Genomic DNA, 27,419 nt, shown 5'->3' on the forward strand with positions numbered 1-27,419 from the left:
GGATGAGTCACCCTGAATTTATTTCCAAATTTCTTGTGTCATCAGCTGTTCATTTCTTTACTTTGCAAATCACCAGATTAACACTGCCAAAGGCAGGTAGGAAATGGTCCAAAAGGACAGTTCGGATACCATATGGTGAGTGGCTAAGAAACCAGGGACAAAACAAGTCTGAGGAAAGTGTCTTTTTTGTCCTTGCAAAGGCACCAATGTGTGAACCTAATTCACACTTTCATTATTCAATCAAGTTATTTTTATATCAGTGTCATTTTAGGGCATGACTTGCCAGGGAATTATTTATTTCCTGGGAAATTTGTCCATCACTGCATACTAGATATGTAATTTCTAACCCCAGAATTCATTCAAATTCAGAAATCACATTCCTTTTACCTCTTCTTTCTGAAACTTTCACATGTCTATTTCGTTTAACAAATCTTCTTTCCACATAAAAAATTGGAATGACCACGTCAGCATCCTAACCTCACATAGATACAGATGAGCAATTGAAGTCTGGGGAACTCTTTCCCCGAAATCTATTAGGGTCTTTATGTTCTCTGTAAAGTGTAAGTTTGCTAATTTATCCATTTTTGAATTGTAATGTTGAAGCTGATTTGGTTCTTCAGCACATTTAGGCTCTAACTCTGACTCAGGTTTGGAAACAGAGTACTGGATGCTCCCTCTAGGAACTCAGTCCACAGCACAGCACAGCACAGTCCTGGATGGTGCCCCCAGCCCTCAGCCTGCCCTGCACGGCCTCTCACAACCCAAGCCTGGGCTGTGCATCAGGCCCGGAGGTTAAGATGGCTGCCTTCCATGTCAGAGAACCCGAGTCCCATCCCTGGCTTTGGCTACTGAGCCCAACCAATGGGGCCCCTGGGAGGCAGTGATGCTGGTTCAAGTAATTGCCTTCCTGTACCTGCACATGGGAGACCTTGGTGGAGTCTCCAGTCCCCGGCTTTGGCCCAGCATAGTTCCAGCTGTGGCAGGCCTTCTGAGAAATGAGTCAGCAAATAGGAGTGTTTCTGTGCCTTGCAAATACTTATTTAAAAAATTGATTTTCATGCCCGGTGTGGTGGTCTAGCAGCTAAGGTCCTCGCCTTGAACGTGCTGGGATCCCATATGGGCACCGGTTCTAATCCCGGCTGCTCCACTTCCCATCCAGCTCCCTGCTTGTGGCCTGGGAAAGCAGTCAAGGACGACCCAAAGCCTTGGGACTCTGCACCCATGTGGGAGACCGTGAAGAGGTTACTGGATCCTGGCTCAGGTATGGGCATAGCACTGGCTGTTGTGCTCACTTGGGGAGTGAATCATCGGACAGAAGATCTTCCTCTCTATCTCTCCTCCTTTCTGTATATCTGACTTCATAATAAAAATAAATCTTTTTAAAAAAATTGATTTTTCAAACATAGAGCTGCCAACCCAAATTCGTAGCCACTGCCTTATTTCAGAAGTCCATTTTCTAACAAATCCATGAAGTGTAAAAAGTAAAACATATGAAAATTAGGTCAAATAAATAATTGAAACTAAAAAAGTATTTGGGCTATTTTATATTTTCCTTTTTTCTATGACTTGGCTAGCACAACTCTCAATGTTGGCAACCAGTGAGCTTTCAAAGGACGGGGGATTGATGTGGAGTTGACTGGATGGTAGGGGACTCCTGTCTTGCTTTTCAATTAACTTATCTGCAAATGACTCAGTATAACTTGGCACAGGGCCAACCCTTCCAAAATACAGATTAGATGTCAACTTGTGACAGCCGTCTGTATGCTCAGGCATGTTAGGTGGTGGTGGCACTGCCTAGGAGAGGGTGGCGATGGGGCAACTTGTCACAACTCCTTCTCAAAAGTCTCACTCATCCTGACTTGCCACCACGTTAGCTAAAATGAGCAAGCATCAGCTCGTGACGGACACGGTCAGCCTCTAAGTCCAGCGACTCCATGTGCTCAAACTCCTCCTCGGGGGGCTGCTCGGTGGGTCCCGCTGTGGGAGAGGACCAAATGTCCATGCCATGCTCCAAGGAGATGTTATGGAGGACACAGCAAGCCAAGATGATGTGACTGGATTTCTCTGGAGAGTACTGCAGGGCCCCCTTGGATCCGTCCAGACAGCGGAACCGGGAGCAGAGGGTTCGGAAGGTCTTCTCCACCACATTGTGAGTTGCAGAATGGGCCATGTTGTAGCGATACTCGGCCGGCGTTTCCGGGATGTGGAGCGGGGTCATGAGCCAGGTGCAGAGTGAGAAGGAGCTGTCACCTGTGGGCGAAAGCCCAAGTAAGTCACACGTGATGACGAGTGGGAAACAAACAAGGAGTGGTATTTAGAAACACATACTTAAGGTGACATTTAAAAAACAAATACAAGAAAATGCAATGACTTCTAGAACCAAATGACACAGAAAATTACCAGGATACACTTGCTGGGGCAAAAGCAAGCCTGATTTCTAGCAGGAAATCCTGAGTCTTGGTTAGGAAAAGCCTTTGTTCCTGGCTTCAGTCTGACCCCGTCCTGTCTGTTACAGGCCTGTGGTGAAGGAACCAGCAGATGGGAGATCTCATTCTCACTCTGTCTCTGTCCCTTTCTGTTTCTCTGCCTTTCAAAATAACAGAGAGAAAAATAGAACTTAAAAATAAAACAGGGTCTGGTGCGGTAGTCTAATGGCTATCTGAGTTTCCAATAAAAATAAAATAAATCTAAGAAGGGCCTCTCCCAGTCGACCCTGCCCTATAGCTGCAGCGTCCCCACCTGGCCAAAGCCGATGGCCGACGATGTGAAGGAACAGATTTATAAACTGGCCACAAAGGGCCTGACTCCCTCCTAGATGAGTGTGATGCCGAGGGACTCCCACGGCGTCGCTCAGGTGCGTTTCATGACAGGCAATAGGATCTTGAGGCTCCAGAAGTCCAAAGGCCTGGGTCCTGATCGCCCTGAGGAGCTCCATTATTTAACTAAGAAAGCCACTGCTGGGCGGAAGCACCTCGCACGGGACACAAAGGATGCCAAACTCTGATTCTGACAGAGAGCTGCATTCACTGGCTGGCTCAACACCACAAGACTAAGCAGGTCCTCCCCGCAAGTGGAAATACGAGTCATCCACAGCCTCTGCCGTGGTGGCATACATTTGATTCTGTACTCAAGCAATAAAATCATTGTTAAAAATAAAATAAATCTTTAAACAAACCTAGAATTTCAGGATTCAAAACATTACTTAGAGACTTCACAGAGTATTTCACGAATAATAATAATTTATCTCCAGGGCTCAGAACACTAAAGCCCGAGCACGTATGGGAACGACCAGGACTCAGCTGTTCTGCCTTCACTAGACCACACATTTTGTATTAGACGGACTAGAAAAGTTTCACACTACTAAGGGGAACATGAATACAAGGAGACAAATTCGAATAGACGGTGATAAGGAATAAAGTCATGATTCCACTAAAATAACACACACTACTCACCTTAAGTGACTTCCTTGTAATGAGCCCAGGAAGTGTTAACAAACAGCACTGGGGTGTAGTGACCCAAAGCCACAGCACAATGCTTCTATAATGTTTAATTGTCCTGACTCACCATGTCTGGCAGATGCAATGTCTCACACAGAGGCACCAGTGCTTAGAAATCTGAGACAATCAGGCTCTGGAGCACCACCATGTCCAATCCCTGTGCTTCTGACCACCCTCCATTTTGGCAAATAGTTCCAGACTGTTCGGACAGTCTAGGCACTGGAGCAAACATATGTGATTCCGTTCTTTTAGGAGCTTGCATTTCAGAAACTAGATTAGCTGTAAATAACTAAGAAGTCTCAGAAAACTTTCAAGATTTATATTTAACTGACTTTTTTTTTCTTCTAAGTATAAGCTGTCCTTTTAATTGAACTCATCCCAACTAAAAACTGAATTTAGGAAGCTGATGCTGTAAACACTAGGAAAAATGATAGCGATGATTCATCGAGCACCTACTATGGTAAGGAACTGTGCTAGCACTTCCAAAATAATCTCTCCTATTATCCAATCCCAGCTCTGCCAAGTGAGATATGGAACTCACTTTGCAGATGAGAGGATCAGAATGTATGTCAGCCTCAAGTTTCAGAAAGCAGGCGAAGGAAGCCGATTAGTCACTGCATGATATGTCAGACTCGCAGTCATAAAATAATTGTGCAAGGCTGTAAATAATATGGTAAACAGCTAAGAGGAAGGCCAGACATGGAAATACTGTGTGCCTGTGAAAGCCTTCCTGAGAAACGGCAGGAGCTTGTGCTGGGGAGAGACATGCAGGGACCAGCCAGCGGAGGGACAGGCTTCTCGTGAAATCAGCTGGTCGCCAGCCAAGCGCGGGAGGGAAGCAGCCCAGGGAGGCGGGTAGGAATTGGGATCAGAATTGCTAAACAGATTACCACTGCTTTTATGATCACTGAGCCACAGACATTCTGGCAGATCTTACCCGAAGCAGCTTAACAGGACCAAGCCAAGAGCTCAAGAACTAAAAAAACAAAATAAAAACAAAAAACAAAAAAAACCAAACTCGCCCTAGAATAAATGTTTACAAGAGCAGGGATAGCTAGAAGGGAAGTTAGGTAATGCCATCTGAAGGGATGGAGAGATGAGAGTAAGAATAGGAAGTTGGAAATAAGCTACAAATAAACCAACAAAATGAGGGATCACTGTTCAAGACTTGACAAAATGAACTATTTGAGCCAGACTTGTGGCATAGTCAGTTAAGCTGCCACCTGCAATGCATCCCATATGGGCACTAGTTAGAGTACTGGTTACTCTACTATGAGCCTGGGAAAGCAGTGGAAGATGACCCAAATGCTTAGACCCCTTCACCTATGTCCAAGGCCTGGAAGAAGCTCCAAGCTCCTGGCTTCAGCCTGGCATAGCACGAGCCATTGGGTCATTTGGACAGCAAGCTAGTAGATAGATGATCTCTCTCTAACTCTACCTTCCAAATAAATAAACAAATCTCTTAAAAAAAAAAAAAAAACCTAGAACTGTTTGGATTCAGAATGATGCCCTAGCAGCTAAAGTCCTCACCTTGAACGTGCTGGGATCCCATATGGGCACCGGTTCTAATCCCAGCAGCTCCACTTCCCATCCAGCACCCTGCTTGTGGCCTGGGAAAGCCTTGGGACCCTATACCCATGTGGGAGACCTGGAGGAGGTTCCTGGCTCCTGGCTCTGGATTGCCACAGCACTGGCTGTTGCGCTCATTTGGGGCGTGAATCATCGGATGGAAGATCTTCCTCTCTGTGTCTCCTCCTCTCTGTATATCTGACTTTGTAATAAAAATAAATAAAATCTTTAAAAAAAACACTAGAACTGTTCCATATATCAGATGATGTTTCTAAGATATAATTAATGGAGGTTGACAGTGTGGTATAGTGGGTAAGGCTGCTGCCTCTGATGCTGCCATCACATAAGGGTGCTGGTTTGAATTTTGGGTGCTCCTCCTCCAATTCAGCTCCCTGCTAAACACACCTGGAAAGCAGTTAAAGTTGACCCAAGTGCTTGGGCCCCCTGCCACCCATGTGGGAGACCAAGAAGAAGTTCCTGTCTCTTGGCTGTGGCTGGTTCAGCCCTGGCCATTATGGCCACTCAGGGAGTGAACTAGCAGACTGAAGATCCCTATCTCTCTCTGTAACTATAACTTTTAATATAAAATTTAAAAATTTAAAGGATACAATGAGAAGCCTCAGTGCAATGGCTCAGCGGCTAAATCCTCACCTTGCATGTTCCAGGATCCCATATGGATGCCGGTCCTGGCTGCTCCACTTTCCATTCAGTTCCCTACTTGTGACCTGAGAAAGCAGTAGAAAGCCTTGGGACCCCCATCTGCATGAGAGACAAGGAGGAAACCCTTGCTCCTGGCTTTGGACTGCCTCAGCACTGGGTGTTGTGAACAAGTGGAAAGATTTGTCTCTCCTTTCTGGAAACCTGTCTTTCCAATAAATGTACATAAACTTAAAAAAAAAATTACCTATATGACTCTTTCACCTTAAAAATAACTGCAAATGACACCAATCAGAGATCTTCACACTGGCTTTCTTGTTAGAACTCAGATAGACCTAAGAGGTTCACACTATAACAAAGGGTGCTAGGGGACTCAACTTCCAGGGACATAGCCTCCTGACTTAGGTAGGAGGTTGCATATCATCCAAAATGAAAACTAGCCTCACTCAACATTTGTTACACATTGTTGCAACTGCCATCTCCCGCCCCCCCACCCCCCGTTTCCACTGTATTCATAGAGAAGAGAATTAGAAAAGCACAAAAGGGCCGGGCACATAGCACAGTGACTAAATCCTCTCCTTGCACGCGCCGGCATCCTAAACGGGTACCAGTTTGTCTCCCACCTGCTCCACTTCCCATACAGCTTCCTGCTTGTGGCCTGGAAAAGCAGTAAAGAATGGACCAAAACCTTGGGACCCTGCACCTGCATAGGAGACCGAGAAGCTGCTCCTGGCTCCTGGCTTTGGATTGGCTCAGCTCTAGCTACTGCTGGCGACTGTGGCCCCTTAGGGGAGTGAACCAGTAGATAGAAGCTGCTTTTCTCTGTATCTCCTTCGCTTTGTAGATCTGCCTTTCCAATAAAAGAAATAAAGTTTTTCTTTTTTAAAAAATATTTATTTTTATTGGAAAGGCGGATCTACAGAGAGGAGAGACAGAGAGGAAGATCTTCTGTCCGATGGTTCACTCCTCAAGAGGCCACAACGGCTGGAGCTCCTCTCTGTATATCTAACTTTGTAATAAAAATAAATAAATCTTAAAAAAAATTTTTATTGGAAAGTCAGATATAGAGAGGAGGAGAGACAGAGAGGAAGAACCGCCGTCCAATGATTCACTCCCAAAGCGACCACAAAGGCTGGAGCTGCACCAATTCGAAGCCAAGAGCCAGGAACTTCCTCCAGGTCTCCCACACAGGTGCAGGGTCCCAAGGCTTTGGGCAATCCCCAACCGCCTTCCCAGGCCACAAGCAAGGAGCTAGATACGAAGTAGGGCCACCAGGATTAGAACCAGTGCCATATGGGATCCCAGTGCATTCAAGACGAGGACCCTAGCTGCTAGGCTACCACATTGGGCCCTAGACTTTTTGTTTTTTTAATTTATTTCAGTCAGATAAATACAGGAAAGACAGAGAGGAAGATCTTGGTTTGTTGATTCACTTCCCAATTGGCAACAGCTGGAGCTGATAGGCTGCCTTTATAGTCAGGGTACCAAACTGTGAAGATCCACGGAGCAATCAGCTGGGACCCAGGTATTCGGATAGCTATTGAAGCAAACACTGCGGGTGGGTGTTACGGCACAGTGGGTAACTCTGTCACCTGCCAATGATGCTATTAGATACAGGAGCAATGGTTCTTGTTCCAGCTGATCCACTTCTGACTCAGTTCTTTATTTGTGGCCTGGGAGGGTAACGGAGGATGGATGAAGTCCTTGGGTCCCTGCACCCATGTGGGAGAGCCAGAAGAAGCTCCTGGCTTTGGATTGGCTCAGCTCTGGCCACTGCAGCCATTTCAGGAGTGAACCAGTGGATAGAAGGTCTCTCTGCCTCTTCAATAAAAGTAAGTAAATATTAAAAAATAAACAGTTCAAAATAAATTTAAAAAAATAAAGTACATGACAGGATGACATGTAGAGAAATGGTAAACATCAGTATGGTCCAAGGTATGACACAGGGCACTCTGGTGGCAATCTCTAACCAGTCGTACCAGTTCCTGGAAGGATGTTAAATGTTTTCTGAGCATCTACTACAGGCTAAACTCTATGCCATATGCTGCTGTACTGCAGAAATGATCAGTGGCCTGCAAAGAAAGGACTTCTAATGCCTTCATGCATCTTTCATCTGTCATGTCCAATTATTTATAACACGTTGTGCCTCACATGAAGAATAGCAATCTTGCAAACAAACCTCCCAGGCTCCAGGGGTTTACCACTGACAACTAAATTTCTCACAGCTGTATGGTCCACCTTACATGAACCGGCCTCTTGTCCTATCCACATCACTAAAGCCACACTGTCTAACAGGACTTGGGAGAAACAGGTGAAGTGAATTTCTACAAGAAGAATCATTCCAGGCAGCGTTTACTCTTACTTGCAAATAGGAATCATTTTTTTTTAAGATATATTATTATTATTATTGCAAAGTGAGATATACAGAGAGGAGGCGAGACAAAGAGGATTATGAACCGCGCGCCCATAGGGATCCCGCTGTGTTGAAGGTGACTGCCTTAGCTGCTAGGCCACTATGCTGGGCCCTAGGAATCTTTTTTTTTTTTTTGATAGAGGCGGTATATACTTAGAGTAGAATTTTTGTGTTATTTTTTTCCTTCTTTGTTTTCAGATGGGGAGCTTTGTAGAACTACAGACGGTGGGGATCCCCAAGAGATTTTAGAAATATCCCCTAGTTGGTGTGGGAGCCTTGCCGAGGTCATTCAAGAAGCAACTCTACAAGCCAGGATGTTGGGAAGAACATGGACAGCTCATGCCCAGAGTCAGGAGGGAGGGCAGAAGGCGACAGTGACGTGGGGAGGCAGGAAGGTCCACACGCTGTGGGGGCCCACAGACTTCATCCATGCTCTGCTGCTTTCCCAGGTGCATCAGCAGGGAGTGGGATTGGAAATGGAGCGTCCAGACCTCAAACTGGTGCCCAAATGGGATGCTGGCACTATAGGCCGTAGCTTTGCATACTACATTACAAAGCCAGCACTTGTTGATGTTATTTTCAGATGATATAAATTAGTCTCAAAAACAAACAAACAACAACAACCAAAAAAAACAAAAACCAAACCAAACCAAACCAAACCATTTTCTTTAAGTCTCAGGAGTTGTTGTGCACATTAAGCTGGACCTTGGGGCACCTACATGCCATTCTGGCATGCCAGTTCATGTCCTGGCTACTCCACTTAACCAAATCCAGCTTCTTGCTATTGCATGGGGGAAGCAGAAGAGGACAGACTAAGGACTTGGGCTCCCGTCAGCCATCTGGGAGACTGCCGTGGGATTCCAGGCTCCTGGCTTTAGCCTGACCAGGCCTGAATATTGGACATATTTCGGGAGGAAACTAGGAGATGGAAGATCTGTTTAACTCTCCCTGTCTGTCATTCTGTCTTTGAAGAAATCATATAAGGCTTTCAGGAAAAACTGAGGTTCAATTGTATGTAGGTCCTATATTTAACCAGTTCTGTAGTTTTGGCTGTATTTACGGAGACTGTTTTTGCCTTTATGGTCTTGAACCATGCTGCACTTCTTTCCCAGGCCACAAGCAGGGAGCTGGATGGGAAGTGGGGCAGCCCGGACATGAACTGGTGACCATATGGGATGTCGGCGCTTGTAAGGTGAGGATTTAGCCATTGAATCATCTAATGCAAATTCCTATATGTGATTTTATTTTGTACATTTATACACATATATACTTCTAAGAAATTCCAAGAAGTGGGTTCAAATAACGATGTTTCCAAGTTTTAACAAGTGGTTTTTAAAAGCTGCCGTCTCATAAATTAAGACTCACAGAGCTCTCACAAGGGATCCCACAAGAAAGTGAAAGGCGGGGCAGGTGTGTGGTGTAGTGGGTTGGGGTACCATTTACTGTGCTGGAACCCCATATGGGTACCAGTTAAAGTCCTGAGTGTTTGGCTCCCTGCTGACGTGCATGAAAACCAAGGGAAGATTGTTGGAATCCTTGGGCCTTTGTATCCATGTGGGAGACCCAGGTGAAGCTCTTGGTTCCTGCCTGGATGTTGTAGCTATTTGGAGAATGAATTCACATATGGAAGCTCTCTATTGCTGTCTCTCCCTCTCTCAATGGCTTGTCTGCCTTTTGAATAAATAAAATAATATGGAGAGAAGAAAAAAAAGTGGAAGCATTGAGACAACTGTATTCCAGACTGCCCTGTGACTTTTCTACAGCTACATCGGAGGAATGCCTGCCGACTTACCAAGCAGCCAGCTATCTTTGGGCATCCCAGCTTTAAAAAGAGTATTCAGTGAAGACTGCTGCAGCACAGCGTGGTCCTGCAAACTGCCGGGCCAGTTGGTCTCCACGGTCATCAGTGCCCCTCTGACGTCACACACTATCAGGCAGTTTAAAGAGTGCAGGCCTTTGCGGTTCACGTAGGAGAGGTCTTCAGCATTGGGGGCCTTGATGGCCACATGCAGACAGTCCACTACCCCTAGGACACCTGGCATCCCTGCCAAGCCATAGAACTCATCCTTCAGGGCTTGCATGGATTGTTCATCCGCCGGGAAGTGGATGAACTGCGAGGCCCTCTCCACCAGCGCCTCTGTGACATTGGCCACGCAGCGACTCATGGAGGCCTGACTGATTCCAATAGCGTCTCCCATTCGAGTCTGGAAGGAACCTGAGGTGTAAAAGCCCAGGGCTGCAAGGATCTGGGTCTCTGGGCTAATAGCCCGGGATCGCTGAGTTGGTCTAGAAAGACTGGCTCCCAAGAGCTCCACGAGGTAGTAGATGAACTGCCGAGGAAAGCCGTACATGGACAGCAGGTATTCGTCCGTCACATCATCCAGCTTGAAACGGTCCAACGTCCGGTGGCCTCGGCCGTACAGCAGCAGGTCACAGTCAAGCACTGTGATGGGTATAGCCATGGTACACCTGAGTGGGGTTTCTCCTCTCTGCTACTTTTCTGCAGGCAGGGGTTGCTACCAGAAAGTACTGAAGCTAGTTAGACATCAGTTAAATGATTTTGGCATGTATAAGCTTCTTTCTGTAAAGGTTAAAAAAATAAAAACACATTAGATGTCTACACAAGATATTCCAAGGACTCAAAAGCACTCTGAAAGACACTCTCCACTGCTTTTGGGCAAAAGGCATCGTATTTCTTAGGATTTTCTACATTAACTCGTGGCTGCCTAACAGGCTCGCTCCGGTTTACACAATAATGGGAATTGTTGTCGGTGGCTCACTGAATGGCTAGCATTTCAATTGTGGACAGAATGGACCTGGTGGTATAATTAATTATTCACAACATCAAAAAGACCTGATCCTGGATAGCCAGGATGATAACCTAAGGGGCGGGGAGTTTGGGAGCTCAAACCAGTCTGACAAGGGACTAGGACGAGGAGGAGGCAAAAAACAAAACGCAACCAGATCCTGACCCCGCCTGGCGGACAGCCATTGCCCGCCATAAACACTTTAAAAAAATTTTTTTATTCCAGTTTATCCAAATCGTAAAGCTGCGGTCTAAGAAGTAGGGAAGTTAGAAGCAAAAAGAAGAGCGATTGGGGGTCGCTTCTCTGCCACTTGGAAACGGCGTCTGAAACACACTGATCCAAGTGCGGCGGACACAGGACGCCCACCGTGGCCGCTCACCCACCTGTCCGCGGCTGCAGTCACATCCATCCGCCCTCCCGCCAGCCCCTCCGCCCCGCCAGCCCCGCCAGCCCCGCCAGCCCCGCCAGCCCCGCCAGCCCCGCCAGCCCCGCCAGCCCCGCCAGCCCCGCCAGCCCCGCCAGCCCCGCCAGCCCAGCCGCGGTCCGCTAAGGTTCGAGAAGCGCCCACCGGAGCACAGGCCGCCCTGCGCGCAGCACGGCCCCGCCCCCTCCACGTCAGCGCCCTCCCCTCGCCGCGTCCACAACTGCTGCGACCTGCGCTTCGCCGCCGCACATTCCACACACGGCCCCATCGGCTTTACTCCTTCGAACACCTCTTCTTTTCCCTTGAGACGCTCGGAAATTTGGGCGAGATGGAGTGATACGGAATTTGAATTACGTTTAGAGCGATGTTCAGGGAGAAAACGACGAAAATAAGGCATCCGTGCTGTAAAGAAAGTGCGGCTGAGTTTAGTCGGTTGGATTTCCCCCATAGGCCTCTTCCTAACCCCCCAGCGCCCCCCGCCTCCAGCGAAGCGGATGAAAACAAACAGTAACGATGGCGGCGCCGGCAGAGGATCCGTTGCTGGGCTTGAGGCAGGAGTTGATGGCCTGATTGGCAACGGGAGCCCTGAGCAGCGCCAGTCGAATCGGGTGCGACGATTCGCGCGGTGCCGGGGACGAAACTCTCTGAGCCTTCGAGCCGGCAGCTTCTGAGGGCGTGAGGGAGCTGTGACCCGTTCCGAGCGCGGAACCCCCAGCCAGGACGCGCGGCTGGCCGGCCCTCAGGCCCCGGCCTCCCCCGGAATGAGAGTCCCGAGCCACTGTCTGGGCGGCAGCTTGGCAGGTACCAACTTCGGGGTGCGAGGACAACCCGCCGCACCCCCATCTCTCAGCGCCCCCGGGTGGGAGGCTGTGGCTCCGCGGCCTGCCGCCGTCTGCTGGAAGCCCTGGCCTGCTGAGTCCCTGGGGCTCACGTCCCCCAGGAGTCCCTGTGGGTGCGTCCTCCATGTCCGCCACCTCGCACCCCCGGTCTCTTCTTCAGAGCTCGTCCGGACTTTGTCAACTCTTTGGGTTCGATTGTGAAGCTTTGGGGAGGTCATGGGGGGAGCGAGAGGGGGCGCATAGCTGCTGGGTTCTAATTCAGAGAAGATTTGTTGAGTACCAAATATGTGTCCCGTGTGTAGGTGAGGGTGACTGTTGACTAGTGCACAAGGGGACCCGAGGCTCACGGCTGTCTTCTCACTGGCAGTGGAGCAATCTGTGACAACCTGCGACCCCTTCTCGTTAAATCTCTGGGGTAAGTGGCTAAACCCCTTCTTGGGGTATCACCAACTCAACTCACCTCACTTTCCACCCTCTGACTAAGTCTCTCTCCAGCTACTCCCATAACTGAATGAGAAGGGAGTGTGTGGGGGAAAGAATTCGAGCAAAAAGAAAACAAAACTGTGAAGGTGTAGAACTTATGGGAAACCTTTCTTGCTGTGTTAAATAATAAGAAACAGTGGATCCTTCCTTTACACTAAATTACCTTCCAGTTTTTTTCTATGTTTTGTTAGTCCCTTGAAGGTGCGGATATTGCGGCTCCAAACACATTAGAAAGCTGTTTGGCGTCTTTAACTTTTCACCTGCCGTTGTTCAACTTAGGAGGTCTTCCACAGGCGTCACGACTCTTGACAATACATTGAGCAAGTGCTACATTATGATGAATCAGTGTGGAAGCAACTTGTCATTAAACTGTAGGGAGAGGCCTGAGACGCATTCACTCACTGTTTTCACATTGGGTATAATGTTTTAAAGATTTATTTATTTTATTTGGAAAGGAAGATATATATAGAAGAGGTGAGACAGAGAGGAAGGTCTTTCCATCGATGATTCACTCCCCAAGTGACCGCAATGGCTAGAGCTGAGCCAATCTGAAGCCAGGAGCCAGGAGCTCTTCCAGGTCTCCCACGTGGGTGTAGGATCCCAAGGCTTTGGGCCGTCCTCGACCACCTTCCCAGACCACAAGCAGGGAGCTAGATGGGAAGCGGGGATGCCAGGATTAGAACTAGCGCCCATATGGGATCCCGGTGCATTCAAGACGAGGACTTTTACCACTATGCTATTGTGCCTTGCCTAAAGATTTATTTTTATTGGAAAGGCAGATATACAGAGAGAGAAGGCAAGACAGATAGAAAGACCTTCCATCCACTGGTTCACTCCTCAAATGGCCAGAGCAGGGCTTAGCTGATCCAAAGCCAGGAGCCAGGAGCCAGGAGCTTCTGGGTCTCCGCATGATTGCAGGGTCCCAAGGTTTTGGGCTGTCTTCTGCTGCTTACGCAGGCCACAGGCAGGGAGCTGGATTGGAAGTGGAGCATCTTGGACACAAACTGGCACACATATGGGAGCCCAGCATATTTCAGGTGAGGATTCAGCTGCTATGCTATTGTGCTGCTCCCTGCACCTAGTTTTTTTTTTTTTAATTAAAAAAATAAAAGATTTCTTCATTGTGAAGGTCTGAGAGGGAGAGAGAAAGATCAGTCTCTCTAAGATGGTTCGCCGGACAACAACAACCAGCACTTTGCCAGATGGCAGCCAAAGATTCATGTGGATCACATACATGAATGTTAGGGGCATAAACAATTGTACAACTTACACTGCCTTCCTAGGCCAAAATCTGGGAACTGGATCGGAAGTGGAATAGCCAGGACACAAACTGACAACCAATGGAATGATGGCGTCCCACCCCATAACTCCACCTGTCTATACTCGGCCCCAGAGTATGTTATTTTATTCAAGGTCAAGAATCAGCTGACCAAAGTTGAGTTCCACCACAGAAGCCTATTGTACCTATTGGAGGTGTAGGTACGAAGTCACGCTTGTGTTTTTTATTGCCCTGTCCTCTTTCTGATGTATGACTCAGTTCAAGGTGTCCATATTTGATTAACACTACATTGCATCAGACATGTCAAATTAAGGATGGGCTGGCCCAGTGGTACAGCAAGTTCAGTTGCTGCCTGTGGAACCAGCATTCCATATGAGTGGCAGTTTAAGTTCCTGCTGCACCAGTTCCAGAATAATTCAGGTACTTAGACCCTTGCACCCATATAGGAGGCCTGGAAATGGCTTCAAATTGGCCGAGCTCTGGCTTTTTCCATTTGGTGGGTTGAAACAGTGGGTGAAGGTCTGTCTCTTGCTCTGTCTATGTGTATATAACTCTGCCTTTCAAATAAGTAAAACTTATTTTTTGGGCCCGGAGGTGTGGCCTAGTGGCTAAAGTCCTCTCCTTGAATGCGCCCGGGATCCCATATGGGCGCCGGTTCTAATCCAGGCAGCTCCACTTCCCATCCAGCTCCCTAATTGTGGCCTGTGAAAGCATTCGAGGGCAGCCCAAACCCTTGGGACCCTGCACTCATGTGGGAAACCTGGAAGAAGTTCCTGGATCCTGGCTTCGGATCGGCATAGCATCGGCCATTGCGCTCGCTTGGAGTGTGAATCATCAGACAGAAGATCTTCCTCTTTGTATATCTGACTTTCCAATAAATAAATAAATCTTTAACCAAAAAAAAACCTTATTTTTTTAACATTTATTTATTTTTAATAGAAAACAGATATACAGAAAGATCTTCTTCAGGTTCACTGCCCAAGTGGCTACAACGGCCAAAACTAAGTCAATCTGAAGCCAGGAGCCCCCTCTATGTCTGCCACACATGTGCAGGGTTCCAGGACCCTGGGCCATCCCTATGAGGACACAAGGAAGGAGCTGGATGGGAAGAGGAGCAGCTGGGATATGAAATGGTGCCCATAAGGGATGTCGGTGTGAGCAAGGTTAGGACTTTAACCACAATAAGCTACTGAGTCAGGCCCAATAAATCTTTGAAAAAGTTTGATAAATGGAACTAATGTTTATTTTAGTGCAAAAATTTTGAAATACAAACCTGGCATGGTAGCCTAGCGGCTAAAGTCCTCACCTTGCATGGGCCAGGATCCCATATGAGCACCGGTTCATACCTCAGCACCCCGGCTTCCCATCCAACTCCCTGCTAGTGGCATGGGAAAGCAGTCGAGGATGTCTTAAAGCCTTGGGACCCTCTACCCCATGGGAGACCTGGAAGAGGTTCCAGGCTATTGGCTTCAGATTGGTGCAGCTCCAGCCGTTGTGGCCACTTGGGGAGTGAATCAATGATCGGAAGATCTTCCTCTCTGTCTCTCCTCCTCTGTGTGTGTCTGACTTTGTAATAAAAATAAAATAAAACTTTAAAAAATTATTTATTTATTTATTTATTTACTTATATTGGAAAGTCAGATTTACACACAAAAAGATCTTTCATTTCCTGATTTACTCCCTGAGTGGCTGCAGCAGCCAAAGCTGAGCTGATCCAAAGCCAGGAGCCAAGAGCTTTTTGTGGATTTCCAATGCTGATGCAGGGTCCCAAGGCTTTAGGCTGTCCTCAACTACTTTCTTAGGCCACAGGCAGGGAGCTGGATGGAGGAGGGGAGCCAGGGCATGAACTAACACCCATATCTGATTCTGGTGCTTGAATGGTGGAGGATTAGCCAATCAAGCCATTGCATCATGCCCGAAGCCAGCAGCTTTATCTGGGTCTTCATGTGAGTGCTGGGATCATGGTCTTGGGCCATCTTCTGCTGCTTTCATGGCACATTTGCTAGGACTTGAATTGGAAGTGGAGCAGCCAAGACTTGGAACAGATGCCCATATGGGATGCCAGCAGTGCAAGTCTTGGCTTAACTCGCTGTGATATAACATGGGCCTCTGATTGACCATTTTAAGTATGTATATATGTACTTACAAACATTAAGATAAATAAGTGCGTGTATATGTGTATGTATGTGTATATGCATCCTATGTATGTAAGTATGTATGTGTATCTATGTATATACATTTATATAAATGTAAATAGCAACTGAGCTGATTGGAAGCCAGCAGGCAAGTGTCTGCTCTGGGTACCCCGTGTGGGCTTAGGAGTACAGAAGTGGATTGATGGCAGCTTTGCCAGCTACTCCACTACACCAGCCACAGGTATAAATATTTTGAAGTATTTATTCAACTCTGTTGTTTAACTCTTTTTTAAAAATTTCTCCATTTTTTATTATATTTTTTACAATCATTACATAGTTAGTTAGGGTAAAAAGGTTCAAGGGCTACAAGAAAGTGGGTAAGACTATTGTTTCCATATTGTTTCCTTCATGTATTTGAAGTAAAGGGGGATATTGAGGGAGAAGCGCCATCCAGTTTCCCACCCTCCCCAGGTCTCAGATGTGAGGCATGCTCTGAGATTCTTGCTCAAGTGGTTTTGATAGTTCACCAGTTATGAATCACTCCTAATCTTGCCACTCAAAGCACAATGAGGTCGTTGAAGATTCCACTGACTGACATAGTCCATCTTAGAGTCTACGTTTGCCCAGTTTTTCACTGCCAACAAATGACTGAGGTGGTGGATTGCCTTGTTCTGTCCTCTGTCTTTTCTTGGTTAGGGTTCTGAGTCCTGCATTTTGATTGGGGAGATCCTCAAAGAAACTTTGTCTGAGGTGTTCCCAGACCAGATTCTTGTATGTACTAGCAAGTGCAGGGCCTGGCACAGTCCATCGCCCCAATCAGCTGGTGGTTGCAATTGCTGGGTTGGTTTTGTTTTCGGCCCCAACTTCCACTAGAACCAATGGGTGTTGCAGTCTAGCCTGGTTCTGCCCAGCACATACTTGGCCCTCACATAAACCAGTGGGAGCTGCAGGCTGGTCTGCCCCAGACCCATGCCAAATGTATGCCAGTGGGAAACTTTTCCATGGCCTGTTCTGGGCTGTATCCTATCATGTTTCTTGAGCTTACCTGCTGGGTCTGTGTCCTGCCAGAGGACTTGCCCAGGCTCCTCCATCAGAACCTCTCCCAATGCCAGATTTCACAGATACCAGGGGGTCCATGAGCCAGCTCTACTCAGTTCACCTCCTGTCCTAGCAGGAACAGTGGCTTTTCCTGACTGGCCTTCAACCCACACTGGTTCTTGCTGTTGAATATTTCAGCCCCCAGTGCCATGGCTCGTTCCATAACCACATATGGCTAACATATGGCTCAGTAGGGGGTTGAGACCTAGCCTAGTCCGTCCCACAGCTACCCTGGTCCTCCAGGACCCCAGACGGTGTTGGAGCCTGGCCCAGCTCGGTGCATCCAGTCCCAGTCCACACATGTGCCAAGGGAGACTTCAACCGTTTCCTGATCAGAACGCAGCCCCCATTCCAGCCTAAGCGCCCCTTGGTGGGAACCTCAACCCAGCTAGGGTATCCCCTTAGCCCCCCAACTGGGCCTGTCCCCAGCCATAGATCACATGCATGCCAGTGGTTGCTCTGACTCAGCATGGCTTAGCCCCTCCCCTGTCCCGACCCATGCTTTAAACACTGTGGCTTAGCCTCACTGGCTCATGCAGACCAGTTGGTGCCAGAGCCTAGCTCGGCATGACCTGTGCTCCCTCCTGGTTTCTAGTTTTGCTTGTGGGCTAAGATTTGCTCAGTCCTGCCAGGTACACCCCGTTCCATTACCAATTCACACATTGGCCAGCTGTTGGAGCTACTTTTCCCAGCTTGTGTGACCCCCAGGTCTGGACTACATGTTCACCAGGGGGAGCTATGACTTGCCAGGGGAGTTTCCCAAGTTCCTCCACTTGATCCTCTCCCAGACCCAGTTCTCATACATGCCATTGGGTTTTAGGCCAATGCCTGGTGTTGTATGGCCTTCCATTTGGCCTTGTATGAGCTGGTGAATGTTGCAGCCCGGCCCACCCCACACCTATTCAGGATGCACATTCAGGTGCTGCTTCCTTGTCCAGTCCAGACTGTTGTGGGTTCCTTGACCTGCGATTGATGGCAGGCTCCTTGGTCACAACTAGCTTAGTCCATCACCACCCCAACTCTTGAGCTAACCAGTGGGTCTAGAATTCCCACAGGATTTGGCCCACACATCCCCCACAGAATCTACCCCTGGATATGGTTCTCTTGAGTGCTAGTTAATGTCATGGCCCTGCCTAGTGTGACCCATGTCCTGATCCATCATCATGTCAGGTAATAGGATATGATCCTGCTGTACAGGTCCCGAGCCTTAGCTTTTGCATGGACTGGTGTTCAATGGTCTGCATTGTTCAGTGATTACAAGTTCTTGAAAGGAAAAGTTACTCTGTCATTGGGAATCTTTAGGATTGATTCACAGCTCAGAGGCACAGTGGGTTCAATGTGGAGCTACCTTAGCAGCTATTCAAAGAATCAAAACCACATTGCTCCTGGTTGGGAGGCCAGCAGGCGGAGCCTGGGGCCAAATGGAGGCCAGGCAGGCTCGGGAACAGCTCCCTGCCTGCACAAGGTGGCTGGAGTCAGGGATCTGAGCTTGAGACACCCTGGCCCTGGCACCCCCAAGCTGCCAGCAGGCTTCAGGAAGTTTCAACCCCCATTCCCGCCCAGCCCCTGAGACTTCCCCCCTTGGTGTACTCACCCCAAAGGGAGTAGCCCCTGAAGACTAGACAGGCCCGGCTAAAGCTCACCACATGCACATGGTGGCTGGAGTCAGGGATCCAGGCATCAGACACCCTGGCCTGGCACCCCCCAGTCGTTGGGAGGCTGCAGGAAGTTTAAACCCCCAAGCCCAAGGTTGTGCCCCTCCCCAATCCCATCCACCATTCAATGAGGGTGGCAGTTGTCCCCAGTCCCGCCCATCCCTCTTTGGTGTACTCACCCCAAAGAGAGCAGCCCCGGAGCCCAGGCAGGCCCGGGGACAGCTCAGCACGTGTACTCAGTGGCTAGAGTCAGGGATCTGAGCATGAGATGCCCAGGCCTGTGATCCCCCCTCCCCCAGCAGCTAGCAGGCTGCAGGAAGTTTAAACCTCCAGGCCCAAGGTCGTGCCCCTCCCCAATCCCATCCACTACTCAATGAGGGTGATGTGTGGTCCCCAGGCCCTGCGTGGCCTTTGAGACTTCCCCTCTTGGTGTACTCCCTTTGAGGAGGCCTGGAGACAGCTCACCATGTGCACTTGGTGGCTGGAGTCAGGGATCTGAGCATGAATACACCCTGGCCTAAGATCCCCCATTAGCTGGGAGAATGCAGGAAGTTTAAACCCTCAGGCCCAAGGTCACACCCTCCCCAATTCCATCCACCACTCAATGAGGGTGGTGGGTGGACCCGCGCCCCACCTATTTTCCCAAGACTTCCTCCCTTGTTCTACTCACCCCTAAGGGCACAGCCCCTGGAACCCAGGCAGGCCCGGGGACAGCTTACCACTTGCACATGATGGCTGGAGTCAGGGATCTGAGCATGAAGACTCCCTGGCCTGAGACCCCCGCCCCCCCAGCAGCCAGCAGGCTGCAGGAAGTCTAAACCCCCAGGCCCAAGGTCACGCCCCTCCCCAATTCCATCCACTACTCAATGAGGGTGGCGGGTGGGTCCCAGGCCTGCCTAGCCCTGGAGACTTCCCCTCTTTGTGTACTCACCCCGAAGGGAGCAGCCCCTGGAGCCCAGGTGGGCCCAGGGACAGTTCACCACATACACATGGTGGCTGAAGTCTCATTATTGATACTTATTTATGTTTCAAATATTTTATGATGGAGTTTTTCAGGGGCTGGTGCAGTGGTTTAACATGATAACCTTCTGTCTCAGCATTGGCATTCCACATGGATGTCAGTTTGTGTCTTGGCTGTTCCCTTGCCTTCCAGCTCCCTGCTTGTAGCCTGGGAAAGCAGCAAAGGATGGCCTAAGTACTTGGATTGCTGTACCAGTGTTAGAGACCCTGAAGAAGCTCCTAGCTCCTGGCTTTGGACTGGCTTAGTACTGGCTGTTGTGGCCATGCGTGGAGTGAACCGACAGGTGGAATATTTATCTCTGTGTCCCTCTGTGTAATTCTGCCTTTCAAATAAATAAAAATTGGGTTCGGCGTAATAGTGTAGTGGTTAACGTCCTCACCCAATGCGCCGGGATCCCATATTGGCACAGGTTCTAATCCTGGCAGCCTCACTTCCCATCCAGCTCTCTGCTTGTGGCCTGGGAAACAGTTGAAGACAGCATAAAGTTATGGGACCTTGTACCCGTGTGGGATACCTGGAAGGGCTCCTGGCTTTCCAGCTCACATTTAGCTGTTGTGGCTGCTTGGGGAATGAACCATTGGATGGAAGACCTTCCTCTCTGTCTCTCCTCCTTTTGTATATATCTGGCTTGGCAATGAAAAGAAATAAATCTTTAAAATGAATAAATAAATAAAATTGTTAATTGTTATTATTTAATGTGAATCAGTTGTAGCAGAGACCAACCTTTTGCCTACTCTCAATTTTCACACTCAAACCACAGCACCAAGTGAGCGGGTGTTACTTTTGAGATCAAGCGATTCTTCAGTGGACACTGAGTGTTTGGTAACTCAGTTCCGTTCTGATGCTTTAAAGGCTCAGTCCAAGCCTGACCCCGCTGTGCATGCACTCAGGTAGTGGTATGCTAGCAGCAGCTATCTATCAAGGTTACCAAAATCTGCTCTCACACCTTGTAGCCCCTAATTGGCCAGGGGAACTCAGGGGACACTGTACTTGTATTTGCACATCTGGTTGTTGGGATGATTTAACGAATACAGATAAGGCAATGGGACTATGCAGGGCAGAGTTTAAGGGCTAGAGGGATGGTGATAGTAGGGTTGCCTTGCTCTCTGTGAACATGCTACCTCTCATCGCATTCACTAGTGCTCAGCACCCACGAAGTGCATTACCCTGGATTGATCAGGAATTAAAAAAAAAAAAAAGATTTATTTATTTTTATTGCAAAGTTATATATACAGAGAGGAGAGACAGAAAGATCTTCTATCCGATGATTCACTCCCCAAAAGGCCACAATAGCTGGTGCTGTGCCAATCTGAAGCCAGGAAACAGGAGCTCTTCTGGGTTTTTCACGCGAGTACAGGATCTCAAGGCTTTGGGCTGTCCTCAACTGCTTTCCCAAAGCATTGTGCCATCTTCTGCTGTTTTCCCAGACCCCAGGCAGCCAACTAGCTTGTAAAATGAAGCAGCTGGGATGCGAATTTATACCGATATGTGATGCCAGTGCTAGGAAACAGAGGACTAGCTTGTTAAGTGATAGCACAGCCCCAAGATCTTTCACTTTCTATTTCTAAAGCCCCCAAAGGCCAAATAGCCTTGTCCTGTCCTAGTGGAATCAGGATCCTAGGACTGAATTGGGGTCTGCCTGTGGGTGACAGTGTCTGAAGTTTGAGCCATCTTTAGCTGCTTTCTGCAGTGCATTAGCAGGGTGGTGGATCAGAAGCAGAGAAGTCATTATGCAAACCCGCACTCTTATGGGGAACCGGGGTCACAAGCAAGAGCCTAACTTGCTGAGCACCACAAACCCACCTGCAGAAAAGTGTTTCTTTCTTGTTTTTTTTTTTTTTAAAGACTTATTTTTAATTAGGGAGTCAGATATATAGAGGAGAAACAGAGAAAGATCTTCTGTCTGATGACTCACTCCACAGGTAGCCACAATGGCTGGAGCTGAGCTGATCTGAAGCCAGGAGCCAAGAGCCTCTTCCTGACCTCTCACACGGGTGCAGGGTCCCAAGGACTTGGGCTGCCCTCAACTGCTTTCCCAGGCCACAAGCAGGAAGCTGGATGGGAAGTAGGTTTGCCAGAATAAAAACCGGCACCCATATGGGTTCCTGGCACGTTCAAAGTGAGGACTTTAGCTGCTAGTCTTATTTACCGGGCCCCAGAGAAATATTTCTTCTTTTTTATATGTATTTTTTTTTAAAGATTTATTTTTATTTTTATTAGAAAGGCAGATATACAGAGAGGAGAGACAGAGAGGAAGATCTTCCATCCGATGATTCACTCCCCAAGTGAGCGCAATGGCCGATGCTGGGCCAGTCCGAAGCCAGGAGCCTCTTCCGGGTCTCCCACGCGGGTGCAGGCTCCCAAAGCTTTGGGCCGTCCTTGACTGCTTTCCCGGGCCACAGGCAGGGAGCTGGAAGGGAAGCAGGGCTGCCGGGATTAGAACCGGTTCCCATATGGGATCCCGGGCGTGCAAGGGGAGGACCTTAACCACTTGCGCCACCGCGCCAGGCCCGGGAAGTATTTCTTATTATATTTCAGGCTCAAAATCAATAGGTGGCCACTATATAAAACTAAGGAAAATTAAAAATGTTTAGCGTGTGGAGAAGATCATCACTTTTGTGCAGTGTTTGTTGATTTATATTATAAAGTGGAATGTGCACTGTAGAAAACATTATGGTGATTCTCAAAAGAATTACCCTGTGATTTGATTGATTTACTTCTGCACAAGTACTCAAGAAAATTGAAATCAACGTCTTGAAAGCATTGTTGTGTAACTATTCCATGGTAGCACTGTTCATAATAGCTAATATGTCCATGCATGATTGGATGGGTAAGCAATGTGTGCTGTTTATGTTATAAAAACAGATAGAGGAGAAGGATTTTCCATCTACTAGTTCACTCCCAGATCGGCCACAATGGTCAGAGCTGAGGCGATCCGAAGCTAACAGCTTCTTCTGGGTCTCCTGGACAAGTATAGGATACCAACACTTTGGCCTGTCCTCTACTGCTTTCCCAGGTCAAAAGCAGGGACCTGGGTGGGTAGAGGAACAGCCACGACAAGAGTCAGTGTTTGCAAGTTGCGGATTTAGCTATTGAGCCATTCCACTGTTGTATTCCTGTACCTATTGTTAACATGCAGCCCATGACCATGAGAATCATATTTATAGCTGCTTTGGAAAAGTTTGACTGTTCTTTCAAAAGTTAAATGTTGAATTACCATATGACCCCAGAATTCAAGTTCTAATTAAAAATCCAAAAGAATTGAAAGCATATATTAATATAAAGCTTTCCCATAGTTCTTCTTACAAGTCTTTAAGGGTACATTAAGTTTGTGGAAAGTATGTTATGAAAAATGTATGTATAGATTTCAAAATTTTTACACCAAATCTCTTAATCCCATTTTCCATGAACTTCATGAAATATCTTCTTTATAAGATCTTATTACTAATATTAGACAAAAAGTATAGACAATTCAAATGGTGTCAGCTGATGAGCTAATAAGCAAAATATGGTATGTCTGTATAATGGAATATTATTGAACCAAAAAAGGGATGAAGTCCTGATTGATGCCTTCCTTCGTCAATGTATTTTGAAGCTTAGAAGAGTGTTCTGTATGAAACAAACCAGTAGCAGCACGCCATATATATAACATGTATATAATGATGTTTGTGTGAAATACCCAAATGAGCAGATCTGTAGAGGTAGACAGTACCTTAGGAGGCTGGCACAGTTGCTCTACTGGTTCATCTTCTGACTCCTAGCTCTGGATCCCACATAGGTGCCGGTTTATGTCCTAACTATTCTATTTCTCATCCACCTCCCTCCTTGGGACATAGGAAAGCAACAGAGAATGGCTCAAAGCCTTGGGACCCTGCACCCACATGGGACACCCAGAAGAAGCTCCTAGCTTCAGATTGGCTCAGTTCTTAGCATTGTGGTCATTTAGGGAGTGAGCCAACAGATGAAGGATCTTTCTCTCTGTCTCTGCTTCTCTCTGTAAAGCTGTCTTTGCAATAAAACTAAAAATTGAAAAAGAAAAAAGATACCTTAGTAGTTGATACAGGTTGTGGGCTTGAGAAGTGGAGAGTTGAACCTGGTGCGGTAGCCTAGTAGGTAAGTCTTTGAGTTACATGTGCTGGAATCCCGCACGGGCACTGATTCATGTCCTGGTGGACCTGTTTCTCATCCAGCTGCATGTGGTCTGGGAAACCAGTCGAGGGTGGTCCAAAGCCTAGCGACCCTGCACCTACGTAGGAGACCTGGGGGAAGGTCCAGGCTCCTGGCTTCAGATTCGCTCAACTGTAGCTATTGTGGCTGCCTGAGGTTGTGAACCAGCAGGTAGAAGATATTCCTCTTTTCCTCTTTCTGTAAATCTGCCTGCCAAATAAATCTTCAAAAACAAATTTTATTGTTAAGCTTCATTCTTTAAAATGGTTTTTTAGCATTCTTTATCTGTCATTATGCTGATATATTTTAAGAGTACGAGTCCATTTTCTGTGAAAATCTTGTTTTTTTCAGCTTGAGCTCGCCTGATTGCATCCTCATGATTAAATTTAATTTATTCCATTTGAGCGAGAATATTGCAGAAGTGATATAATGACCTCTTACTGCCTATCATCAGGAGTAGGTGCAGAGGCATTTGGTGCAATGGTCCCCTTGGGATGCTTGTGCAGTGTCTGGGTTGAAGTATCAGCTCTGTTTTGTTTATTTTTTTAAGATTTTTTTTTATTGGAAAGTCAGATATACAGAGAGGAGGAAAGACAGAGAGGAAGATCTTCCATCCGGTGGTTCACTTCCCAAGTGAGCGCAATGGCTGATACTGCGCTGATCTGAAGCTTGGAGTCTGGAGCTTCTTCCAGGTCTTCCACCCACGTGCAGGGTCCCAAGGCTTTGGGCTGTCCTCAACTGCTTTCCCAGGCCCCAAGCAGGGAGCTGGATGGGAAGTGGAGCAGCCTGGATTAGAACCGGCGCCCATATGGGATCCTGGTGCGTTCAAGGCGAGGACTTTAGCACCTAGACCACGCTGCCGGGCCCTCAGCTCTGTTTTTGATGACAGCTTCTTGCTGACACATATCCTGGGAGGCAGCTGCTAGGGGCTCAAGCTCTGGGTCCTTGCCACCCATGTGGGAGATCCAGGTTCAGGCTCGTCCTGCTGGCTCCAGCCTGTCCCAGCCCTGGCTGTTGGGCACAATTGTGGGAGTGGTGAGTAGATGGGAAGTCTCTGTCTCTTGGTTTCTCTGCGTTTCAGATAAAATGAAAATAAGTACATAAATAAGAAGAGCAGGGTGAGAACTTTATAAAATGAAAGGGTGCAACATCAGTTTTCTTTTTCTAGATCTGTTTTTATTTATTTGAAAAGCAGAGTTGTAGAAAGAAAGAAGGGAAGAAGACAGTGAGAGCTTCCATCTGCTTTTTCACTCTCCCCCAGTGGCCTCAATGATTGAAGCTGGGCCAGACCGAAGCCAGGAGCTTGTTCTAGATTTCCCATGTGGATGCTTTGGCCCAAGGATTTGGGACATCTTCCACTGCATTTCCTGGCAGATTAGCAAGGAGCAGGCGGGACTCAAACCGGCGCCCGTGGAGGTTGTCAACATTGCAGACTGTAGCTTTATCCACATCACTGACCCCACTATGTCAGTGTTGTAATTAGTCATGTGTTATCTTCAGTTTCTTCGTAAAGTTTGTGTTCATTGCTATTTGTAATTACTAAGTAATGTGTCCCTGCAGATTTTGTAAATAATTTTATTTGCCATAAATTTCCACCCAGCGGTTTTGTTTTTGTTTTTGTTTGAATTTTTCTTTGAAAGGCAGATTTTACAGAGAGAAGTAGAGACAGAAAAATCTTCCCTCCGCTGGTTCACTCCCTGAATGGCCACAGTGGCCAGAGATGAACAGATCTGAAGCCAGGAGCCAAAACTGCTCAGTCTTTCTCAAAGCTTATTATGCTTGCATGATAAACATTACTTAAAATCATATTAAAAATAGAAATAGTATCCAAATTCTTTGCTGTCTTGAAAATAATGTTTGTGTGGGTTGAGCATTTGTTGAAAAGTAGTTAGGATCTTTATTTGCAAGCAAAAATCTTGTTATTTCTGTGTTAGTTTTCATTCTATTGCTTATAACATTTGCATGAACAGACAATATAAATGTTAAAGCAAGGTTGTTAATAGGCCAGTAACTTACTAAGAACATTGAATTGGGGATTATCAATATCCTTAGTATAAACCATGAGGATATTAACTGGTTAGCCGTTAATATTTGATTAGTTCCTCTGTATCAATTTACTATTCAGAGAATCTAATGCTAGCATTTTTAGTGGCAGCTCCTGTAAATCCATATTTTTAGAGTTGTGTTTACTGTTGAAGGATAATTGACATGGGATAAATTGTGTCTGTTGTGTCTAATTTGAGAAGGTTTGGGAAATATGTAACTTAGTTACCACCACAAGGGAAATATGTTCCACCACGTTCCTCCTGGGGCTTCCCTTTGTTCCTTTCCTACATGTACTTCTGGTCTCCAGCAAAGCTCATTCGCTTGCTTATTACTAGAGATGTCCTTTGCCTTTTCAAGGGTTTTATGAAGAAATATTTTTGAGGTTTGTATACTACTGTCTGTCTTTTTTTTTTTTTAAAGATTTATTTTTATTATTTTCTCATTGGAAAGGCGGATATACAGAGAGGAGAGACAGAGAGGAAGGTCTTCCGTCCGATGATTCACTCCCCAAGTGAGCGCAACGGGCCGATACTATGCCGATCCGAAGCCAGGAGCCTCTTCCGGGTCTCCCACGCGGGTGCAGGGTCCCAAAGCTTTTGGGCTGTCCTCTGCTGCTTTCCCAGGCCACAGGCAGGGAGCTGGAAGGGAAGCGGGGCTGCCGGGATTAGAACCGGCGCCCATATGGGATCCCGGGCGTGCAAGGTGAGGACCTTAACCACTTGCGCCACCGCGCCGGGCCCCTGTCTGTCTTTTTTAACTTAGTGCTTTGTAAGGTCTACCTAGGTCATCATTACCAGGAGGTTGGTTGGTTGCAGTTTGCTGAGTGGTACATTGTAATATGAATGTATCATAGTTTACGGATAATACATTTCCCTCTTATTAAGCGGTTGGGTTGATTCCCATTTGGAGTTATTATTAATAAACCACTGTAAAATGTATGTTCAAGCTTTGATGAAGACATTTATATTGAGGACTTCCTAAGTGTGGGATTGTATAGCTGTTTGGTTAGTGGAATGTCTTGTTTAGTAGCTTCATAAGAAACTGCCTTCCTCTCCCAAATGGCGATAACATACTACATTCTGAGACATTGTTCCAGTTCATCTTTGTCCCATTTCAGCCAGACACATGCCTTGGAGCCTTTGTGTGTTTTCCTTACATAGCCACAGGGATGAATCACTCACCTTCCAAGATGTCGCCAGAATGTTCTCCTTGCCTGCTTCATCATTCTCCATAGCACTTACTCCTTTCAAGTAACGTTTTAACTCTTACCATTTGCACTGCTCACCCTCATTAATGTATAAGCGCCATAAGATCAGGCTTTTTTTTTTT

The 27,419-nt window shown here is 47.2% G+C and overlaps 2 protein-coding genes and 1 pseudogene across 5 annotated transcripts in view; 2 read left to right on the forward strand and 1 right to left on the reverse strand.

Moving 5' to 3' along the window:
• Positions 1–1,529: 1,529 nt before the first annotated feature.
• On the reverse strand, positions 1,530–11,360 carry HARBI1 (harbinger transposase derived 1). Of its 2 annotated transcripts, XM_040980187.1 has the most exons (3): positions 11,327–11,360; positions 9,929–10,717; positions 1,530–2,250 (listed from the first exon to the last, which is right to left on the reverse strand). In XM_040980187.1, exons 2-3 carry the CDS (start codon positions 10,596–10,598, stop codon positions 1,871–1,873), a joined length of 1,050 nt encoding a protein of 349 aa, XP_040836121.1. In that variant the 5' UTR covers positions 10,599–10,717; positions 11,327–11,360; the 3' UTR covers positions 1,530–1,870. The 2 variants fall into 2 exon arrangements, with proteins under 2 accessions (XP_040836121.1, XP_040836120.1); XM_040980186.1 differs by lacking the exon at positions 11,327–11,360 and having other exon boundaries at positions 9,929–11,179.
• On the forward strand, positions 2,384–3,119 carry LOC121156480 (annotated as a pseudogene).
• A 309-nt stretch (positions 11,361–11,669) lies between the features above and the next one.
• The window catches only part of ATG13 (autophagy related 13), a 67,377-nt gene continuing 51,627 nt past the window's right edge, over positions 11,670–27,419 (forward strand). Inside the window, exons 1-2 of one of the 3 annotated variants that reach the window (XM_040980188.1) lie at positions 11,670–12,168; positions 12,509–12,621. The gene's annotated coding sequence lies outside the window, so the exon portion shown is untranslated. The remainder of the gene's footprint in view (positions 12,169–12,508; positions 12,622–27,419) is intronic. The other 2 variants (XM_040980189.1, XM_040980190.1) reach the window with 2 other exon arrangements.

This window comes from Ochotona curzoniae, unplaced genomic scaffold (genome assembly GCF_017591425.1).
Source record: "Ochotona curzoniae isolate NIBS_2020 unplaced genomic scaffold, NIBS_Ocur_1.0 contig_3432, whole genome shotgun sequence".
In the NCBI taxonomy this organism is placed as follows: domain Eukaryota; kingdom Metazoa; phylum Chordata; class Mammalia; order Lagomorpha; family Ochotonidae; genus Ochotona; species Ochotona curzoniae.